At 40.4% G+C, this 17563-nt stretch overlaps 1 protein-coding gene across 9 annotated transcripts in view; it reads right to left on the bottom strand.

The window, feature by feature from the left end:
- Positions 1-17563, bottom strand: part of rasal2 (RAS protein activator like 2) — a 294829-nt gene that overhangs the window by 77284 nt on the left and 199982 nt on the right. For 8 of the 9 annotated variants that reach the window (XM_008117797.3, XM_008117796.3, XM_008117794.3 and 5 more), the window contains one exon: positions 3306-3412. In XM_008117797.3, coding sequence (XP_008116004.1) covers positions 3306-3412 — 107 coding nt within the window. Of the gene's footprint in view, positions 1-3305; positions 3413-4051; positions 5045-17563 lie in introns of those variants that run through there. The other variant, XM_008117799.3, reaches the window with a different exon arrangement.

Genomic DNA, 17563 nt, shown 5'->3' with positions numbered 1-17563 from the left:
ATGTACCACTGTGGCCAGATCCAACTTCTCCAGGAATAGGCACAGTTGAGGCACTAGCTGTGCAAAAGCACTCTTAGTCACTGCTGATACCTGGGCCTCCAGGTTCAGAGCCGAATCCAGGAGTACTCCCAAACTGCGAGCCTGTGTTTTCAGGGGGAAGTGAGACCACATCTAACACAGCTTGAATCCCGATTCCCAGATCTGTCTTACAATTGATCAGGATCACCTCTGTCTTGTCTGAACTAAACTTCAATTTATTTTCCCTCACACAGTCCATTACAACTGCCAGGCACTGGTTTAGAACAGAAACAGCTTCCATTAAATTAGATGAAAAGGAGTAGTTTATTTGGGTGTCATCTGTGTACACATGGCATAGCACTCCAAAACTCCGGATGGCCTCTCACAGCAGTTTCATAATTTCGTAGTCATATTTTATGAATAGCATGGGGGACAAAATGGAACCCTGAGGGACCCCACAGACCAGTGGCCAAGGAGTCAAACAGGAATCCCCCAGCACCGCCTTCTGAGACTGTTCCCCCAGGAAGGAATGGAGCCACTGAAGAACAGTACTTCCAAGCCCCATCCCAGTAAAGTGACTCAGAAATATATCATGGTCAATGGTATCAAAAGCTACTTAAAAGACCAATGTCCAGTTCTCTACACAGATCATCCACCAAGGCAACCAGAGCTGTCTCTGTCCCATAATCAGGCCTGAAACTGAACTGAAATGGATCTAGATCAGGCATGGGCAAACTTCAGCCCTCCAGATGTTTTGGACTTCAACTCCCACAATTCCAAACAACTGGTAAGCTGGCTGGGATTTCTGGGAGTTGAAGCCCAAAACACCTATAGGGCCGAAGTTTGCCATGCCTGATCTAGATAATCTGCTTCATCTAGGAACCCTTTGAGTTTTCTGTCCCATGCTCTGTATTTTTCAGCACATCAACAAACGTGTGTGTGTATTTTGGAATCTTTAGACACTTCCAACTATGTTGTAAGACCAAAAGACTTATAACTCCCTGCCACTATGAGGAAGACATTAAAAGGCAAATGATGTGCAAAACATAGGACAGAATCAGAAGTTTTTATCGCACCATTGCCATACCTCATCCACTGACTCATAGAGGTTTCACAAATCAGACCATGAGTTCACTTCTGTCAATACTGTAAGATAATATCAATTCTTTCTCTACTGCTTCAAGCTCCCAGCTTGTCAATATCCTCCTTGAACTTTGGTGCTCAAAACTAGACACAGTAGTCCAGGTGATGTTAATTCCCTTGATCTAGACACTATACTCCTATAAGTCTGCTAATTTATTCATCTAGCTCAATATTTCCTGCTCTACTGTGACTATAGAAGTTCTACTTAAGAGGGGTAATGCCCTTTCCACCCCAATTCAGAATTGCTGACATGTGAACCAGAGATATTCTACAAACAACACACAGAATACAAGTTGATAAATAATCTTACCTCCTGCCAAGGATACAAACTAACCTGAGAATCACAGAAGTTGACTTATTTCAACACATATCCACAAACAAAGGTAAGTATTTAATTAGTAGGCTATAATGGAATTCAGGATTTAAGATTTTTAAAATATGAGAGATTCCCAAGTACTTTATAGCCAGAAAGCTATTTGACAAACTTCTTGCAAACAACCTTCAGTATATTCTGCAGCTACAAATCAAATTTCCAAGTCCTGGACAAAGGCCCATTAAGAGTTGCACAGTTGAGTGGCTTCTGCTGTATGGATGCCACTGTTTAGAGCCCAGATGGACAAAAGGGAAAAGTGTCCTGGGAGTGAATGTTCTATTCAGAAGTTGTTAAAATAGCCTGTATGTGAAAATTTTAAAAATAATATACAATGACAGCAGGACACCCTCTGAATACAAGATATTTTGAAGGCTTTATTTTTAGAATGATGATCTGCTCCTAAAAATGATTTCATGCTTTACCCCGGAAGTGTGGGCAAGAGGAGGTCGTAATCCACTTTATTACAACTTCTAATTCTATGACTTACCTCCAAGGAATTGGTAGTAAATTCCTCCAGATTAATTCCATTTTATCATAGATATATAACTCTAAGAAGACTGTTTAAGAGATAGGAACTGCATTTGGACATAATAATAATGCCAAAGTATAAAAACATCTGTCTTATGCAAATGCAGACTGCTCGACCTCAAAATAAAATGATCTTGGATTGCAGAAATTGGGAAATATATATTTTTAGTAAATGCCAATTCACCTTACATTAAACAGAGGTTGAAATAGTGGGGGCATGAAGACTCTGTAGCTGGGGTGCATTACATTTCAAAAAGGGAACATTTTAAAAGTTTCGAATAATCAAGAACATAGACCTATAACTACAAGTTAGCTACAAATCATTCTTCTCAGCAGTTTGTATACAACAGAAAAAGAGAAGGCAGAGCACATACAAGCTGGAAAAGTAAGATGGGGGAAAGTGCTCATTTAATAGAAAATGCCGAGATTATGTGAACAAAATATCTTTCCCCAGTTTATTACAGGCCATTAAGTAGATCCTAGAGCGACAGCCAAGAATATTGTAACCAAATGCTTCTTTTCTTAAAAGAAGGAACCCATTTGGTGTACTGTTTAAAAAGCACTTCAGCGTTAACTTGATTTGTGCTGTAACTGAGTCCCTTCCCTAAGTGTAATAGGAAAGCTACATAAATTTGAAAATTATCTTTATTGACAAAGTTGGTCCACAAATTACTAAACAAAACCCTGGAAAGAAAATCCAGATTTTTTGGATTCTAGTGTACAAATTTAAATAATTTCAACCAGTCAGGGCTCACTAAAACAAACTGAAGGCTAGTGCACAAGGCTACAATAATAAATTTCCATGTCTATGAAACAACATATTGATCCACATTATTGGGTTTTTAACCACCTGTGAATATAACCCTTGTTATTACATAGACTCTAACCATAAAACTGAATGCTCCAATCCCAGGGTATTATAAAGTAGTGCTCCTTCAGGCATTGGCAAACCTGTTTTTAAAGTTAGTGGAATTTGTGTACATTTGCCATTACCGCCATAAAGACACTCCTCATATTATTATTTTTTCATGCATGGAACATTATGATGTAAGAAATAAATGAAATTTACCCAAAGTTGAACAGAAGCAGGGATATGTAATCTGACCTAATTTTGTGGGTTTGTTCAGTAAAGAACTTAACCATCTACATATAGTCAACACAATGCCATCAAACATATTCTGAGAGTTCTGTAACCAGACCACAAACAGTTTACTTAAAGATAAATATTTATCTGATAACTTACTGGTACTTTGAATGGAGATGTGTTTGATGCATCCATGGGATTTGTTTTGTCTGATGTGCTTGTCCCTGAGATACTCCGTCTTCGTGGAGACCTCTCTGCTGGGACCTCTGGGAGAAGGGAAAAAAATGAAATATGTTTTTAAAAAAATGAAAGAATATATTCCTCAAGCACGAGAACATTTCTAACAATGTATAAGTTCTGAAAACTTTACATAACTCCATCTTTGAATTACAGGCAATTCAGAAGACTCTGCCCAGTACACACTTGGCAAAGTTACAACACATCTACTACCTGCAACACAAAAATACTGTACCCTGCTTTCAGTCAGACATGAAGAGAGTTAAAACTCTGAAATGCCATCCATGAAATGGAGAAGGTCCTAACAGATATTGCACTGAATACAGTTTAATAAAGTTCAATTTCATGCAGATAATATGGTTTTAACTGATTAATCAGTCACTAACAACCCAGACATAATACAACCTTAATCATAAGGAGGTTCAGATGAGTTAAACTGTACTTAATCCAAATTATGCATGCTCAGAACCGTAGTGCAAGGCCATTAAAAGAATCACACACATCAAGACATCTTTGCAGATAAATAAATAGGTCATTTTCTTTATGTTCTTATTACATTACCGTATTGATTACTTTTTATTTTACCTATAATAGAGGATAGGTTCCCTCCTGACTTCAATCATGTATGGACATATTTCTTACAAAACAACAACAACACATAAATATACCTTTATCACAAGTGCTGCCCATTTCCAGTTCAAAAGCCTATGTTTAAAGAAATCCAGTTTAACCGAGCGGCACTCCACATGGAAAAGAAAAAACCACATCCTAAGAAAAAATCCATTGTTATCTTCTGGGATGAGAAAGAAGGCAGCAAACTATGACTCCAGAGGCTGGCATTTTCTACTCCCACACTTCTCCTTTAAGGGAACCGATGCTGCTTAAACTTCCATTCCTAGCCCCTTCGCCGTTGCAATCCGTGCTACCTCCACTTGAGAAAAAGCCGGTTTTCTCACACTCTTCCCCCTCCCCTCACTACAGCTTGCAGACAGCAAGAAGGAAATGCACGAGAGAAGACTGCAGCTATTCAATCAATCGTTCCAAATGCACATCCTCTTCATCTGTTACTTTCAGGCTATTAACAGGCACCCAATGGCCTGCATTCCTTAGAATATTTCCCTATTCATTCTGATTCAGGGCATCAAAGGAGATATACAATCAGTTGGTTCCACAGAACGTTTTCTTCATTAGAGAATAACCACGAAAAGTCTCAAACAAATCCTTCTGCAATGTTTTCCTGTGATGCTGTCGGATTACAGGTTTTAATAGTTTTACTGCACAGTGCATCAAAGAAGTCTTGAAGAAAACAAAATTTAACATGATGAAGGGATGGGAGGCAAAAACAACCCCTTCAAATCTGCTAAGCACTTCACCAGTGGAGGAGACTTCCCTTTTCATTTATACATGAACCTTCAAGCTATCCAGCAAACTGTAAAACAAAAACAAAAGGGGGGAAGGCAACATTTGGAGCGCTTCAAAATTATTTGTCTAGAGGACTTAGAAGGATTATATCAAGTCTTTCTCATGAAAAACTGTGAGGAAGCAGGAAAAAAACCCTCATGAACACAGTTGCTTGACTTGCAAGCAGCTCTTGGCATAAACCAGTGATTAACACAACATAGTTATCTCCTCCCATTACCCCTCCTCAACAATCCATGATCCCTTTGTTATTTCCTCGTTTCAAGCTTCCTATTTTCTAAGTCTCTCAAAATCCTTTGCAGAGGTTCTTGATTTCATTCCAAATTGATGTCTTCATTTTTTGAAGCAAAAGAAGAAAGCAAAGAAAGAGATCAGCCTTCTTGCATAAAATGCCTTGTAGAATGTCGCAAACATAATTTTCTTTCTTGGAAGAGAAAAACAAGTAAAACAAAAAGCAGTGCCACTTGGGAGAGAAAGGGCCAAAATACGTTGCTCCACTCTGGTACAGGAGGGATAATGAAGTATTGCAGAGAGACTTGGCTGGTTCTGCTACATGCTCACTGGAGGAAAACTGCTTGCCATCATCAAAGCATCTCTAATAATTCGGCACAGTCTGCTGGATTTTGCAGCGTCACACATGAAGATGAAGAAGTCTGCATCCTCCTACTAGTGTTAGCAAGAGATTGACAATTGTCACCAAAGAATGCTGGTTTAAACTAAGCCAAAAGCACAGAGAAAAATCCACACTCGCTCAGTCAACTCCCGTCTACGAGAAATACATGACCTTCAGACAAGCCTCTTGGGTGGCTTGTGAGCTTCAGATTTCAGAAAAGCTTTCGATGCACATTAAAAAGAGGAGGACAGTGCTTACAAATAGATCAGATAAAACTTCAAGAGGTGAACTGACAGACCCCGGCATAGCAAAATGAGAAATCAGCAATTAGCTGCCTTAGGAACTTTCAACTGTACACAGCCATACTTAAAATACTGCTGCTGCAGATGCTGCTTCTGTGCCCTTAAAACAGCTTTTCTGCTGAGTAGGGTGGAAAATCTATACTGTGGCGACTAGGCCAAAATTAGATTGCTGCCCTCCTCTCCCCATGTGTGCTACATAGTGCTTCTGCATTATTTTCACCTGCTGTAAAATCAATGCATCTCTCCATCTTAAAATATTAAATTACCACAATTCCCTGCACGAGTCAGTCATGGCACACTGCGTATGTCCAGGCTGAGGCACAGAGTGCACCATCTCTTCAAGTCAAAAAGAAACCAATAACCTCATCCTCTTCTGAAGAACGGGGCCATTATCACCCATGCACAAACACAGGTCAATCAATCAAGACTTTCTGAAGAACAGGGCCATTATCACCCATGCACAAACACAGGTCAATCAATCAAGACTTTATTACGGTCCATGACTGGCACTGAGATGGGCACAAATGCCCTGGGATGGGGAAACACAGTTCCTTAGGGAGGCAGTCATAAAAAAGATTAGAAAACAGGGTTTTAAATTAAAAAAACAGTACTGTTTAAAGACATGGTTAACAAAGCAGTTATGGGACCGAGGGGGGGGGGGGGAAATCTGATAGGAGAGGCCAAAACACTAGGGGAGCACTAGAGGGAGATGGAAGGGCACATTACAAGTCCAGCAACACCTCAGCTGCAACAGGTTGCTCCAGCACTCCCGTAAGGGTGCTGCCCTGCGGGGTCGATCATAATCCATCAAATTTTAAATGCTGCAGCGCAGAACTTTGCAACACTGTAGATTATTACAGTGCTAGAGTCCAAGAGAAGCAGGGCGGTACAAAACTTTCTGGTGTGCCCTGGGTATTTAAGAAGCCATGGAGTAATGAAATTAGTTCTAATGTCTCTGTAGAACATACATTGAAGGCGAACATGTTCGGTTGTTTCTGTGTGTCCGGACTCACATGGGCATAATATCTCCTTGAAGGGGGTGTTTTCCAGATTGGTGGGGGGATTTGAGAGTCAACCCTGAGTCAATCCCAACTTCGAATATTAGATGTGGTACGCCAGAAGGTGGTTGAATCTTTTGCCTTGACAGTTTTGATGAGCTGTGACCAATCATTTTGCACGGCCTTCTTGCCTATCTTCATGATCGCATCGTCCCCTATGAATCTACTCGCTCTCTGAGATCTTCCGGGGAGGCCCTCCTCTCGCTTCCACCTTCCTCACAGTTACGTTTGGTGGGGACGAGAGAGAGGGCCTTCTCGGCTGTGGCCCCTCGGCTCTGGAACTCCCTTCCCAGGGAGATTAGGTTGGCGTCCTCCCTACCATCCTTTAAGAAACAGTTGAAAACCTGGATGTTTGGGCTGGCCTTTGGAGAGACAGCTATTGGATGACCAGCCTCATTATAATTCTATCCTGAATGTTATTAGGTTCCTTTCATTGGGATATTTTAATCTAATGATTTTATCTTATATTGCTGCTATAGTCCCCCCCACCTTTGAAGTTAACTGAATTGCATTGGTGGTTGTTTGATATTATTATTATTGATATTATTACTGTTGTATAAACCTTTGTTTTAACTTCTGTTTTATCATCTTCTTGTGTTTTAAACTGTGTGTATTGTTTATGTATTTGCGTTGTTACTTTTGTAACATTGTGAGCCGCCCCGAGCCCCCACGGGGAGATGGTGGCGGGGTATAAATAAAGTTTTATTATTATTATTATTCTTGCGAGTAAGCAATTGTTTATATTGTCTCTTTTGCTGAAGGAGATCTTGTGCAGCTGTAGGTGTAGTGTTGGATTTGAAAATCTGATAAGCAGTGGTGAGTGCTTTTTGGGCAGAAATACATTCCTTGTCAAACCATGCTTGGGATTGTTGATACTGTTGTTGATGTTGTTGTTGCCACTCTGACTTAACTGTCTCTGGAGCTCTTGGGTGATGTTTCTATAGCTTTCCATGAGTGTACTGGTGGTTTCAGCTGATGTCAGAAAAGAACAGGGGCTCATGAGCTGATCTGTGGCCAGCAGCTCAGTTATTCTTTGGTTCAGGTGTCATGTCCACTTGGCTCAATTATAAGATTTTTCTGTTGGCAGTAAAAGAGGATGGTAGGATTCTGTTGCATGGGTTTCCTGAGAGAAGGGGTTTAATTGAAGAGAAATTGTGAGATGGTTGCTCTCAAGTTTGGGCATAATTTTTAGGAATTTGGCATATGCAAGGAAATCTCTTGAAATGGCTAAGTAATCAATAGCACTCATTTTTGCGCCTGAAAGAAAGGAGAATTTGGCTGGGCAATTGCCTTTCAGCATCCCATTTAAGATGTAGAGATTTAGCCTATAAGTTGTTTTGGCTAGGCACAGGCCTGCAAAATTCAATTTTTGGTCTTTGGACTGGCAGAGAGGGAGAGATCCATCATCCTCATGGATTAGAGATGGACAGTTCTGTTGCTTATAGAGAGAGGAGTCATCTGCGCCCATCCTTGCATTGAAGTCACCTCCCAAGCCTATGAATGCATCAGGATTCTGCAGTATAAGATCATCGGCATAGGATTCCAGCTCAGACCATGTGGCTTTAACTTGGGTTTTTCTTCTCATAGGTGGTATGTAGACATTTATTATTTATTTATTAAACACAGGTGTAAGTGTATACATCTTCCCAACACACATAGAATCATAGAATAGTAGAGTTGGAAGAGACCTCATGGGCCATCCAATCCAACCCCCTGCCAAGAAGCAGGAAATCGCATTCAAAGCATCCCCGACAGATGGCCATCCAGCCTCTGTTTAAAAGCCTTCAAAGAAGCAGCCTCCACCACAGCCCGGGGGAGAGAGTTCCACTGCCGAACGGCTCTCACAGTCAGGAAGTTCTTCTTGATGTTCAGGTGGAATCTCCTTTCCTGTAGTTTGAAGCCATTGTTCCATGTCCTAGTCTGCAGGGCAGCAGAAAACAAGCTTGCTCTCTCCTCCCTATGACTTTTCCTCACATATTTGTACATGGCTATCATGTCGCCTCTTACACGTGTTGCGGAAGTGCATTAACTTAATATTATGCTTGCAAATGTTCTGCTTAGCAGGTAAAATAAATAAGCTGAAACAAGCTGAAGTAGTTTTTCATAAAATGTGGAAGCCTTAAACAACAAATTAAATAATGTTCCCCTTTTAGAACATACACTAGCATATATATTCATTGCCCAGTTGTCGGAGGGGTCATCCCTGCTTCATCTTTATTTTCTTTCTTCTTCTCATACCTTTTCCCTCTGCCCACCACTTTTCCCTTCCTTTCTGCCACCCTTTCTTCCTCCTTTTCTCCCTTCTCTGGCTCTGAAAGGACCCCATCTTACAATGCCTTCAACATGGCCTCTTTGTGGCTCTTTCCTTCCTTCCTTTCTCCTTCACCTCATACACGTCATCTTTCTTTTCCAATTACACCACAGAGGGTCACTTCACCTAGCATCAGACAATGCTTTACCTAGCAATGGCCAAACCAGTGACATTACAGAAGGCCACTTCACAGAGAGTTTAATAAATCACTGGGAACAACAGGAAATGAACTTTCCTGAATTCAAAGTGTTGTGTCATATATTGTAAAACACTGTTCAGCAAAGCAGTGATAAAATATGAAAATCAAATTTAGCCCTTTTAAAATCCAGTTGCAGAGGGATCTATCAAATATCTAGCCAGAGGGGATATGAATTTCCTGTAAATAGGTATTTTGATTATGGACCATCTATCTTTTTAAAAATACTTCTCCAGCCATCAGAGCCTCCGTACATGAGGAACGTGATTTAAATTACAACTCCCCTGTTGGAATTCAAATCAACACTCAAGATCAGTGTTGTAGATCAAAGTAAACAGCAAAATGAAGGACATTAGCAGAGGCTGGCCTGATGATGTGGCTGCAGAAGAGGGTGCTACAGGAGCAAGGAATTTTTTTTGCATAGAGTCAAACTAGATGTAAATGTTTAATTCTCTTTAGAAAATTAAAAAACTTTTAAGGTCATTCTGACATGAAACCTTTAGTTTTATTTAGTTCCTGTAAACTGCTAGTGTTATCACAAGGGGAATGTGGAAAATATTTTTTTTTTTGCACTTCTGGATTTAGGGAATGGTAGTCCAAAACAACTTCTCCAACTCTGACCACAAGCTAATCATGTCAGTGTTTTCCTGACCTTAAGCATGGATCTACCTGAACACAAAGTCTTTTCACTTATGTCAGGATCATAACAAATCTACACTTCTTGTTTTAAAGAGGTATGGATATGTTGTGGTTCATAGTAGTCTGCAACAAAGTTAAACACATTTCAGTTGAAGAAAATGACAAGTTTTTTCATAGTTCCGGACACTAGCAGATAGACCCACAAGCATAATCTGGCCTGACATGTCATTTTATGTGTCTCACAAGGCTTTCAATGCCCTTGCAACATAGTTACATTCATACAGTCTTACAATTACAGGAGCCCCCGATGGTGCAGAGGATTAATCCACTTGCTGACTGAAAGGTCAGTGGTTCAAATGCGGGGAGCAGGGTGAGCTCCCGCTGTTAGCCCCAGCTTCTGCCAACCTAGCAGTTAGAAAACATGCAAATGTGAGTAGATCAATAGGTACTGCCATTTTAAATCTTTCAATTGTGCAAAGTTTTTGCAGTTTAATAAACTTTTTCCATGTTTTTATGATAGAACCAATTAGGAAATGGCATTTACAACCCAGGAACAAAAATTGTGTTACATAGTGTAATGATCAAGGGAAGGGCCTGAGGTCTTTTACCAATTTCCATTTCTTGATGCAAACTATGTCTGAATTTGGCGTTTAATCTGCAGAGGAAATTGTCGATGCCATCACTATGTTGCTGGGTGGCTTCCTCATTTTCAAGCAGCTTTTAAAGTAGTACAAAACATCAAGAGATCCGGTCACAGATCTCCAATTATCGCATTTAGCTTTGCCCTTAGTGTCTTCTCAGATGTCTTTATTTTTCCATCTGTCAGATAAAAAATTACTTCTGCTTCATTGCTCAGACCAGATATCAAGGCCTGAAAAAGCATCCATCCTAAAATTATATAACATACCTCAGATAATGAAAAATATAGTCTATACATAAAATACCCACAGGCTCTCTTATAAATAAGAGAGCCTTCTGGATGTAATCATATAGAGTTGAAAGGGCCATTGAGTCCAGCCTCTGCTCAGTGCCAGATCTCCAGCTAAGCAACCCCAGAAGGTATCTGTCCAGCTGCTTTTTGAAGAGGTGCAAAGAATAAGACCACGCCACCTCTCTAGACAAGTGGTTCAACTGCCAGAATCCTTGTACTGTCCCTTCAAATGGTTCATCAAAATCTGCTCTTTGGAAGTTACAACCATTAGATCTGGTCCGACTAAAGAAGAAAAATCAATCAACTCAGCAGCAAAGAACAGGCCTGAGGGGCTCCTCTCTGTGCCAACCCTTGAGGTTTTTAAAGACTGCAAGTATGTCACTTCTTAGTCTTCTCTTCATCAAGTTAAACAAGCCCAGCTCCTTCAACATTTCCTCCTAGGTTCTCTTGTTGCCCTTCTCTGAACTTGCATTAACTTGTCTATATCCTTCTTAAAATGAGATATCTAGAACTGAATTTAGCACTCCAGATGATTACTGACCAATGCAGAGGATATTACTTTCCTTGACATGGAACAATGTTTGTTTTAACTCAGGCCAAAAAAGCGTTCACCTTCTTTGCTGCAGCATCATACTGCTTACAACAATATTCCGCAAAGCTTTGCCTTGGCCCCCATCAACCAGAATTAATGGTATTAAGATGCACAAAATGTTCTGAGAGAACAGGACCTACTTAGAAACTTCTAAAAGTAGGATTATATTTATTTGAGTTTATTCTTTTTTTCTCCTTTAGAAGCTTTTAGTAAGTGATTAATCATTTAGGTTAGATTTGCTGATTTGTAATACCGAATAAGGGCTGGACAAATATGTTTAAATAAATGGTAATGAAGTCAGGGATCTGTTAATCCAACATATGTAAGAACCTGCACAGCTGCAGAGTCCACTTATACATAATACAACAAATTTGATCTTCCCTGAATAATTAACAGGACGGAGGTGGATGTATGTATATGTGTGTGTGTTTCTTCAACTTGTGAGTTTTTCCATTTAAGCCAAGACCTATACCCACTGGACCATACTTTATTAGGACACTTTTTGCTGGACTTTTAGTGTAAGATCATTGCTTATCATGCTATTATCCTGTATTCATCTGGGGCAGAATGACATTCACGCTTATTTAAAATAATCTGTATCTAGAAGCAATGCTGCGGCAATGGGCCTAAACCAGGCATGGGCAAACTAAGGCCCATGGCCAGATGTGGCCCCCAGGGTGATTATCTCAGGCCCTCCTAATTTTCTCTGTCTTATCAGCATAAGGACAAAAAACGCTCGCTGCATCTTTATGCAGAAATAACAGGGGAGGAAGGCACACAGCAACTGAGAGCCCCCTGGAACACTCTCAGCCACTGCATGTCTCACCCTCCTCCTGACATAATGCCAAGAGGACAACCCAAAGATCAGGGAAGGAGGATCGGGGCAGTTGCTGTATGTCTCATTTTCCTCCCAGCATAAGGGATAACCCGGGCCCACCCTCTCACAGGCCCTCTCCCTCCCGGCCCGACCCTCTTAGTCAGGCCCACAATGCAGCCCCAAGGCAAAGAAGTTTGCCTATGCTTGGCTTAGACCAATCTTGAGCTTCCTCATTTACTAATCCTCAAGTCTGGTATGGCTATTAAAACAGCATGGAATTGTTAGCCGCTTTGGTTCTCTGTTCCTGAAATAAAAGCAAGAAGCAATAACAGGAACAACAACAGGCCAGTTTGGATGTCATGATAAACAGTGGTTTATATGATGGGCACAAGGTTAAGATCCAGTATTCTGCCTTCCTCCTTTCTGTATGTAAATCAGAAGCTTTTGCTTCCATATTTCCAAACCCTGTGGTTAATCTCGGCTAAGATTTCTCGATACACCTATGAAGCTGTTTATTCTTCCAGAAGCAAGTAATATTTAACAATAGGTAAAGGTAAACGTTTCCCCTGATGTTAAGTCCAGTCGTGACCGACTCTGGGAGTTGGTGCTCATCTCCATTTCTAAGCCAAAGAACCGGCGTTGTCCGTAGACCCCTCCAAGGTCATGTGGTTGGCATGACTGCATGGAGCGCCATTACCTTCCCCTTGGAGCTGTACCTATTGATTTACTCACATTGGTATGTTTTCGAACTGCTAGGTTGGCAGGAGCTGGAGCTAACAGCGGCTGCTCACGCCGCTCCTGGGGTTTGAACCCGGGACCTTTCGGTCTCCAGCTCAGTGCTTTAACGCACTTCGACACCGCGGCTCCTATATTTAACAATAGTTGATATTAAATAATTCATTGTCTTTGGACAAAATGACAAGGCGCTGTCAACTGTCTTGTAACTGTACCAGGAGAGAGAGGGAAGTATTGTATATGAGCCCAAGGTTCACTACATTTCATTCCACTATACAGTCCCTGCGATGAATTACAAACACCCAACTTACAAATGCCTCATAGTTAAGAACAGAAGTGAGAGAAATCTACCTCTCAGAAGGGAAGAGTTCTGGAAGAGTTATCATTGGGAAAAGCTTTCTCGCTAATCCTTGTTTCCACAACAAGTCAACTTTTTCAAAGTCCATTTATCACAGGAACAGAAAGCACAGTGAAATCTTCTCAACGGGCACAGACAGAAAAACAAACACCACAGGGATGTTAACCCTTCTCTTGCATGTATGTATGTGTATGTCTGGAGTTACCTATTCTGAACCTGGAAGTCTTCAATAGGGATTCTGGATTTCCCTTCTGTCCTATAACTTAGATAATACTGACAGTAGTTTTCTGTTCAAACACAACAATAAAACATTATTTTTTCACAATTGCTCATTGAAAAACCAAGGGGAAGGAGAAAGTAGGCTAACACTGTGTTTTAATATTAAGAGTTAGCAGCTTTAGCATGCTAGTTTTCATTGTGGTAACTCCTGTTTGCTTGTTTCAGCACACCCACACTTTTCCTGCATCACTATAACTTGCAACCATGTTTCTCTCCTCTCTCTCCTTCATTAGACCATGTATTGGACTATGTACAAGTACCATATTTCATGATATAAAAATCACACTTTTTGCCTTTTGGGGGGCTGAAAAGAGGGGGGCATTACTATTACAGTATGTTATGAAAAAATTGCTGTATTACATAGGGAACATGCAGGCCTGGGGGTGATGGGAGCAAAGATTTTCTTTGCACCCTGAGGTCATACTGGGGGATTGCTACTGGGCTGCCAGAGCGCTGGACTCTTGCACCTCAAGGAGATCCTTCCACCCCTGCAGTACCTCCTGAACACCTTTCTCTGGCTCTGGAGGACACTAGAAGAGGACCCACTCCAGATTCATTGCTTACACTGCATTGCTTCTTAATTAACATATTGTCAGTTTAACTAGTCTACTTTTAGCTACATGCATCCCTATAAAAAGCCAACCAAATCATTTATGGATGAAGGAAATGCCACTGCATCAATTACAAACCAACATCTTGTACTGTATAAGCTTTCCAAAACTCAGAAATATCACCATCCCGGCTTAATAAATGATATTCTTAAACTAACAGTGCATGAACCATGACTCTTTTCAAATAGCTTACATATCTTTTGAGTAATATATATACATAATTACCAAATAGACATTTTAACCACACAATGATGCACACAAGAATCCTGTAAGGCTTCAGACACTGACCAATGACCATCATTCCAGAAGAGCTAATTCATAAAGAAAGCTTGCCGTTATTAAGAGCACCGCTGTAGTTGATAGTAAGTGCATCAGTCCATCTGTCAGAGTGGCGATTGTGATTACCAATCCTGTGACAGGGAAGAACCCAGTTCAAATTCTCTCTTGATGATATGGAACTCACTACCCTAAGTCATTATATACATGTGTAAGATATTACCTTATGAAGTGTCAACCTACTGGTGCATTATTCCCTGACTGGCAGTGATAATCTTTCAATTCCTTGCTGCCTACAGAACTTTATTTTTTATTTATTTACTTTATTTATACCCCGCCTTTCTCCCCGTGGGGACTCTAGGGTGCTAACAGCCATACACTCCGGTCGCTCTTTAAAACACAGAAATATAAAAATTTAAATAACCCCCCTCTCTTTTTATATATATATATATATATATATATATATATATATATATATATATATATATAAATGTAATGCGTGTTTTATGATGGAGTAAACAACAAAACCACTGAACCAAATCACACCAAAAGACAAAGTCATCCAAAATATGTCTTTCAAACAAACAAACAAACAAACAAAAAAACAACCTAAAAGTCCAAATTAGAGGACAAGTAAAAGCTGTTTCCCCCCCAAATGCCAGTTAGAAGGGTATGCCCCGCCCACTTCATCTCCTAGCAACCCACTCAGCAACACTGGAGTTCAGGGCTTCTTCACTCAGGCTTCTTCCATGCTGATACAGATTATCTAATTTGAACTGGATTATATGGCTGTGTAGACTCAAGGCCCTTCCAAACACCTATAAAACCCAGAATGCCAAGGTAGATAATCCACAGTATCTGCTTTCAACTGGATTATTTTGAGTCCACACTGCCATATAATCCACTTCAGTGTGGATTTTATACAGCTGTGTAGAAGGGGCCTCATATTATCCAATTCTAAACAGATAATATAAGATTATAAATATAATAATTACTGTGGTATAATAATACAGAACAATATAATCTCTAAAATCAGGACAGTAAATAAAGAGCAACACTCTGAAAACAGGGAAATTCCAGAAAGGAAACAACCAGGGCCAGCTAACACCTCCCAACAAAGAATTCCCCCAGGCAGGAAGAAGGCAGGCTTTGAAGCTGCAAGGCCACTAAATGTTAATCAAGGTGGCTTATGTTTTTATTCTTTTGTATTGTTGTGTATTGACATTGAATTCTGCCAGTTTTGTAAGTTGCCCTGAGTCCCTTCGGGTGAGAAGGGCGGGATACAAATGATGGAAATAAATAATTGCAGCATTCATCCCTGCCGCACCGAGACTATTAATTGCTATTCAACCTGGCCAACCAAGAATTCCACAAGGTAGAAAGTGGCCAGGCTTGCAAGCAGCAAGGCTATTCAGTGCTGTTTAACCTGGCCAACCAAGATTTCCCCTAGATAGAAAACCCCCAGGCTTTGAAGCCACGAGGCTATTCCATCCCGTACAACCTGGCCAATGAAGGATGCCCCTACGTAGAAAGCAGCCAGGCTTGCAAGCAGCAAGGCTATTCAGTGCTCTTCAACCTGGCCAACCAAGATTTCCCATAGATAGAAAACCCTCAGGTTTTGAAGCCACAAGGCTACTCCGTCCCATTCAACCTGTTCAAGGAAGGATGCCCCTATATAGAAAGCAGCCAGGCTTTGAAGCAGCGAGGCTATTCAGTGCAATTCAAATTGGGCAAAAAACCATTCGCCTAGAACGCAAGTACCCAGCCTTCCAAGCAGCAAGCCTATTCCATTGTATTTCAGCTCACCAAACAAGGATTGGCATAAGAAGAAAACGGCCAGGCTTTGAGGCTGCAAGGCTATTCACTGCTATTCCACCTGGTCAACAAATAATTCCCATAAGCCACAGCAACGCGTGGCTGGGCAGAGCTAGTAACATTTTAAACTCACTATCCCCCCAGAATCCCACCGACAACCTCCCCAGCAGCATGTTCCTCATCTTTCCCCAAATGTCTGCTGGCACAAGCATTTTGTCAAGATGTCAGGAAGAGAATCTCAAATCTTCTGTCAAGGTTGAAGTGAAATACATCCCATAACCTCAAAGGTGTCTTCATGGATTGGACAGCTAATTTCCTTGCATCCTCCCTTTTTCTCATGACTATATTGATGCTTACAAGCAGAAAGACAGCTTGGCCCTACACAGCCTAGGCAATAAGGTGGCACTGCCCTTTCTGCTGTGCATCTTAGTTATCTGAAAAAGGGGACACACACTTTTGTGCTTAGGATGACACTTCTGTGCAGTTCAAAAAAGCATAATTGATATGGAGACCTTCCTTAATACAGCATTGCAACACAGCACTGATATACTTAGGCTTAACACTTCTATCTCTATAATGAGTAAGGCAATTGGTTCTTGTAGTTAAATATTTCTCCATGTGACGGTCCCATAACTTTCCATGGCTTTAGGTAAAAGACCTTCTTAGGTCTGAGGCCTATTATTCTTTTAATTGGGAATACTGGGAACTGATGTTGGAGCTTTTGCATTCAGCTACAGCTTTACTTTTACAGCTTTGCATTACACCAAAACTCTAAAGTCGATTGACCTCACAGTGCCGTTCCCAGGATTAAACGGTGAAAAATGCATATTTGCTTCCCAGAACTTTTTGCAGAAAAGAGAAGATAAATAAACAATAAAAGAAAAACTCATATCATTCTGTTTTTAAAAAAAATGAAATTATAACAACTGCCAGACACACGCCTTCTAGAATATGATGTTTCAAGACTTTTAATTGCGGATTCTCAAATATGCTGATCTATAGAAAAAAAAATCTACACGTTTATATTCTAAAATAACAGGCTTTTAATACAGAAAGTTTGAAAAGAATGGAGAATGCTACATTGTTCTAAACTTTACTATTTTAATACTTTTAAATCTTTTAAATTCCTTTTTATTTTTTAAACTAGAGATTAGTGTTTTAATATTGTAACTAATTTTGTATGTCTTAACTGCATCTCTTTTTAAGCTATAAGCTGTGTTGAACCCCA

Source organism: Anolis carolinensis, chromosome 4, assembly GCF_035594765.1.
Source record: "Anolis carolinensis isolate JA03-04 chromosome 4, rAnoCar3.1.pri, whole genome shotgun sequence".
Lineage (NCBI taxonomy): Eukaryota > Metazoa > Chordata > Lepidosauria > Squamata > Dactyloidae > Anolis > Anolis carolinensis.
Note: the sequence above shows the minus strand (reverse complement) of the source record. Positions and strands in the feature narration are given on the sequence as shown.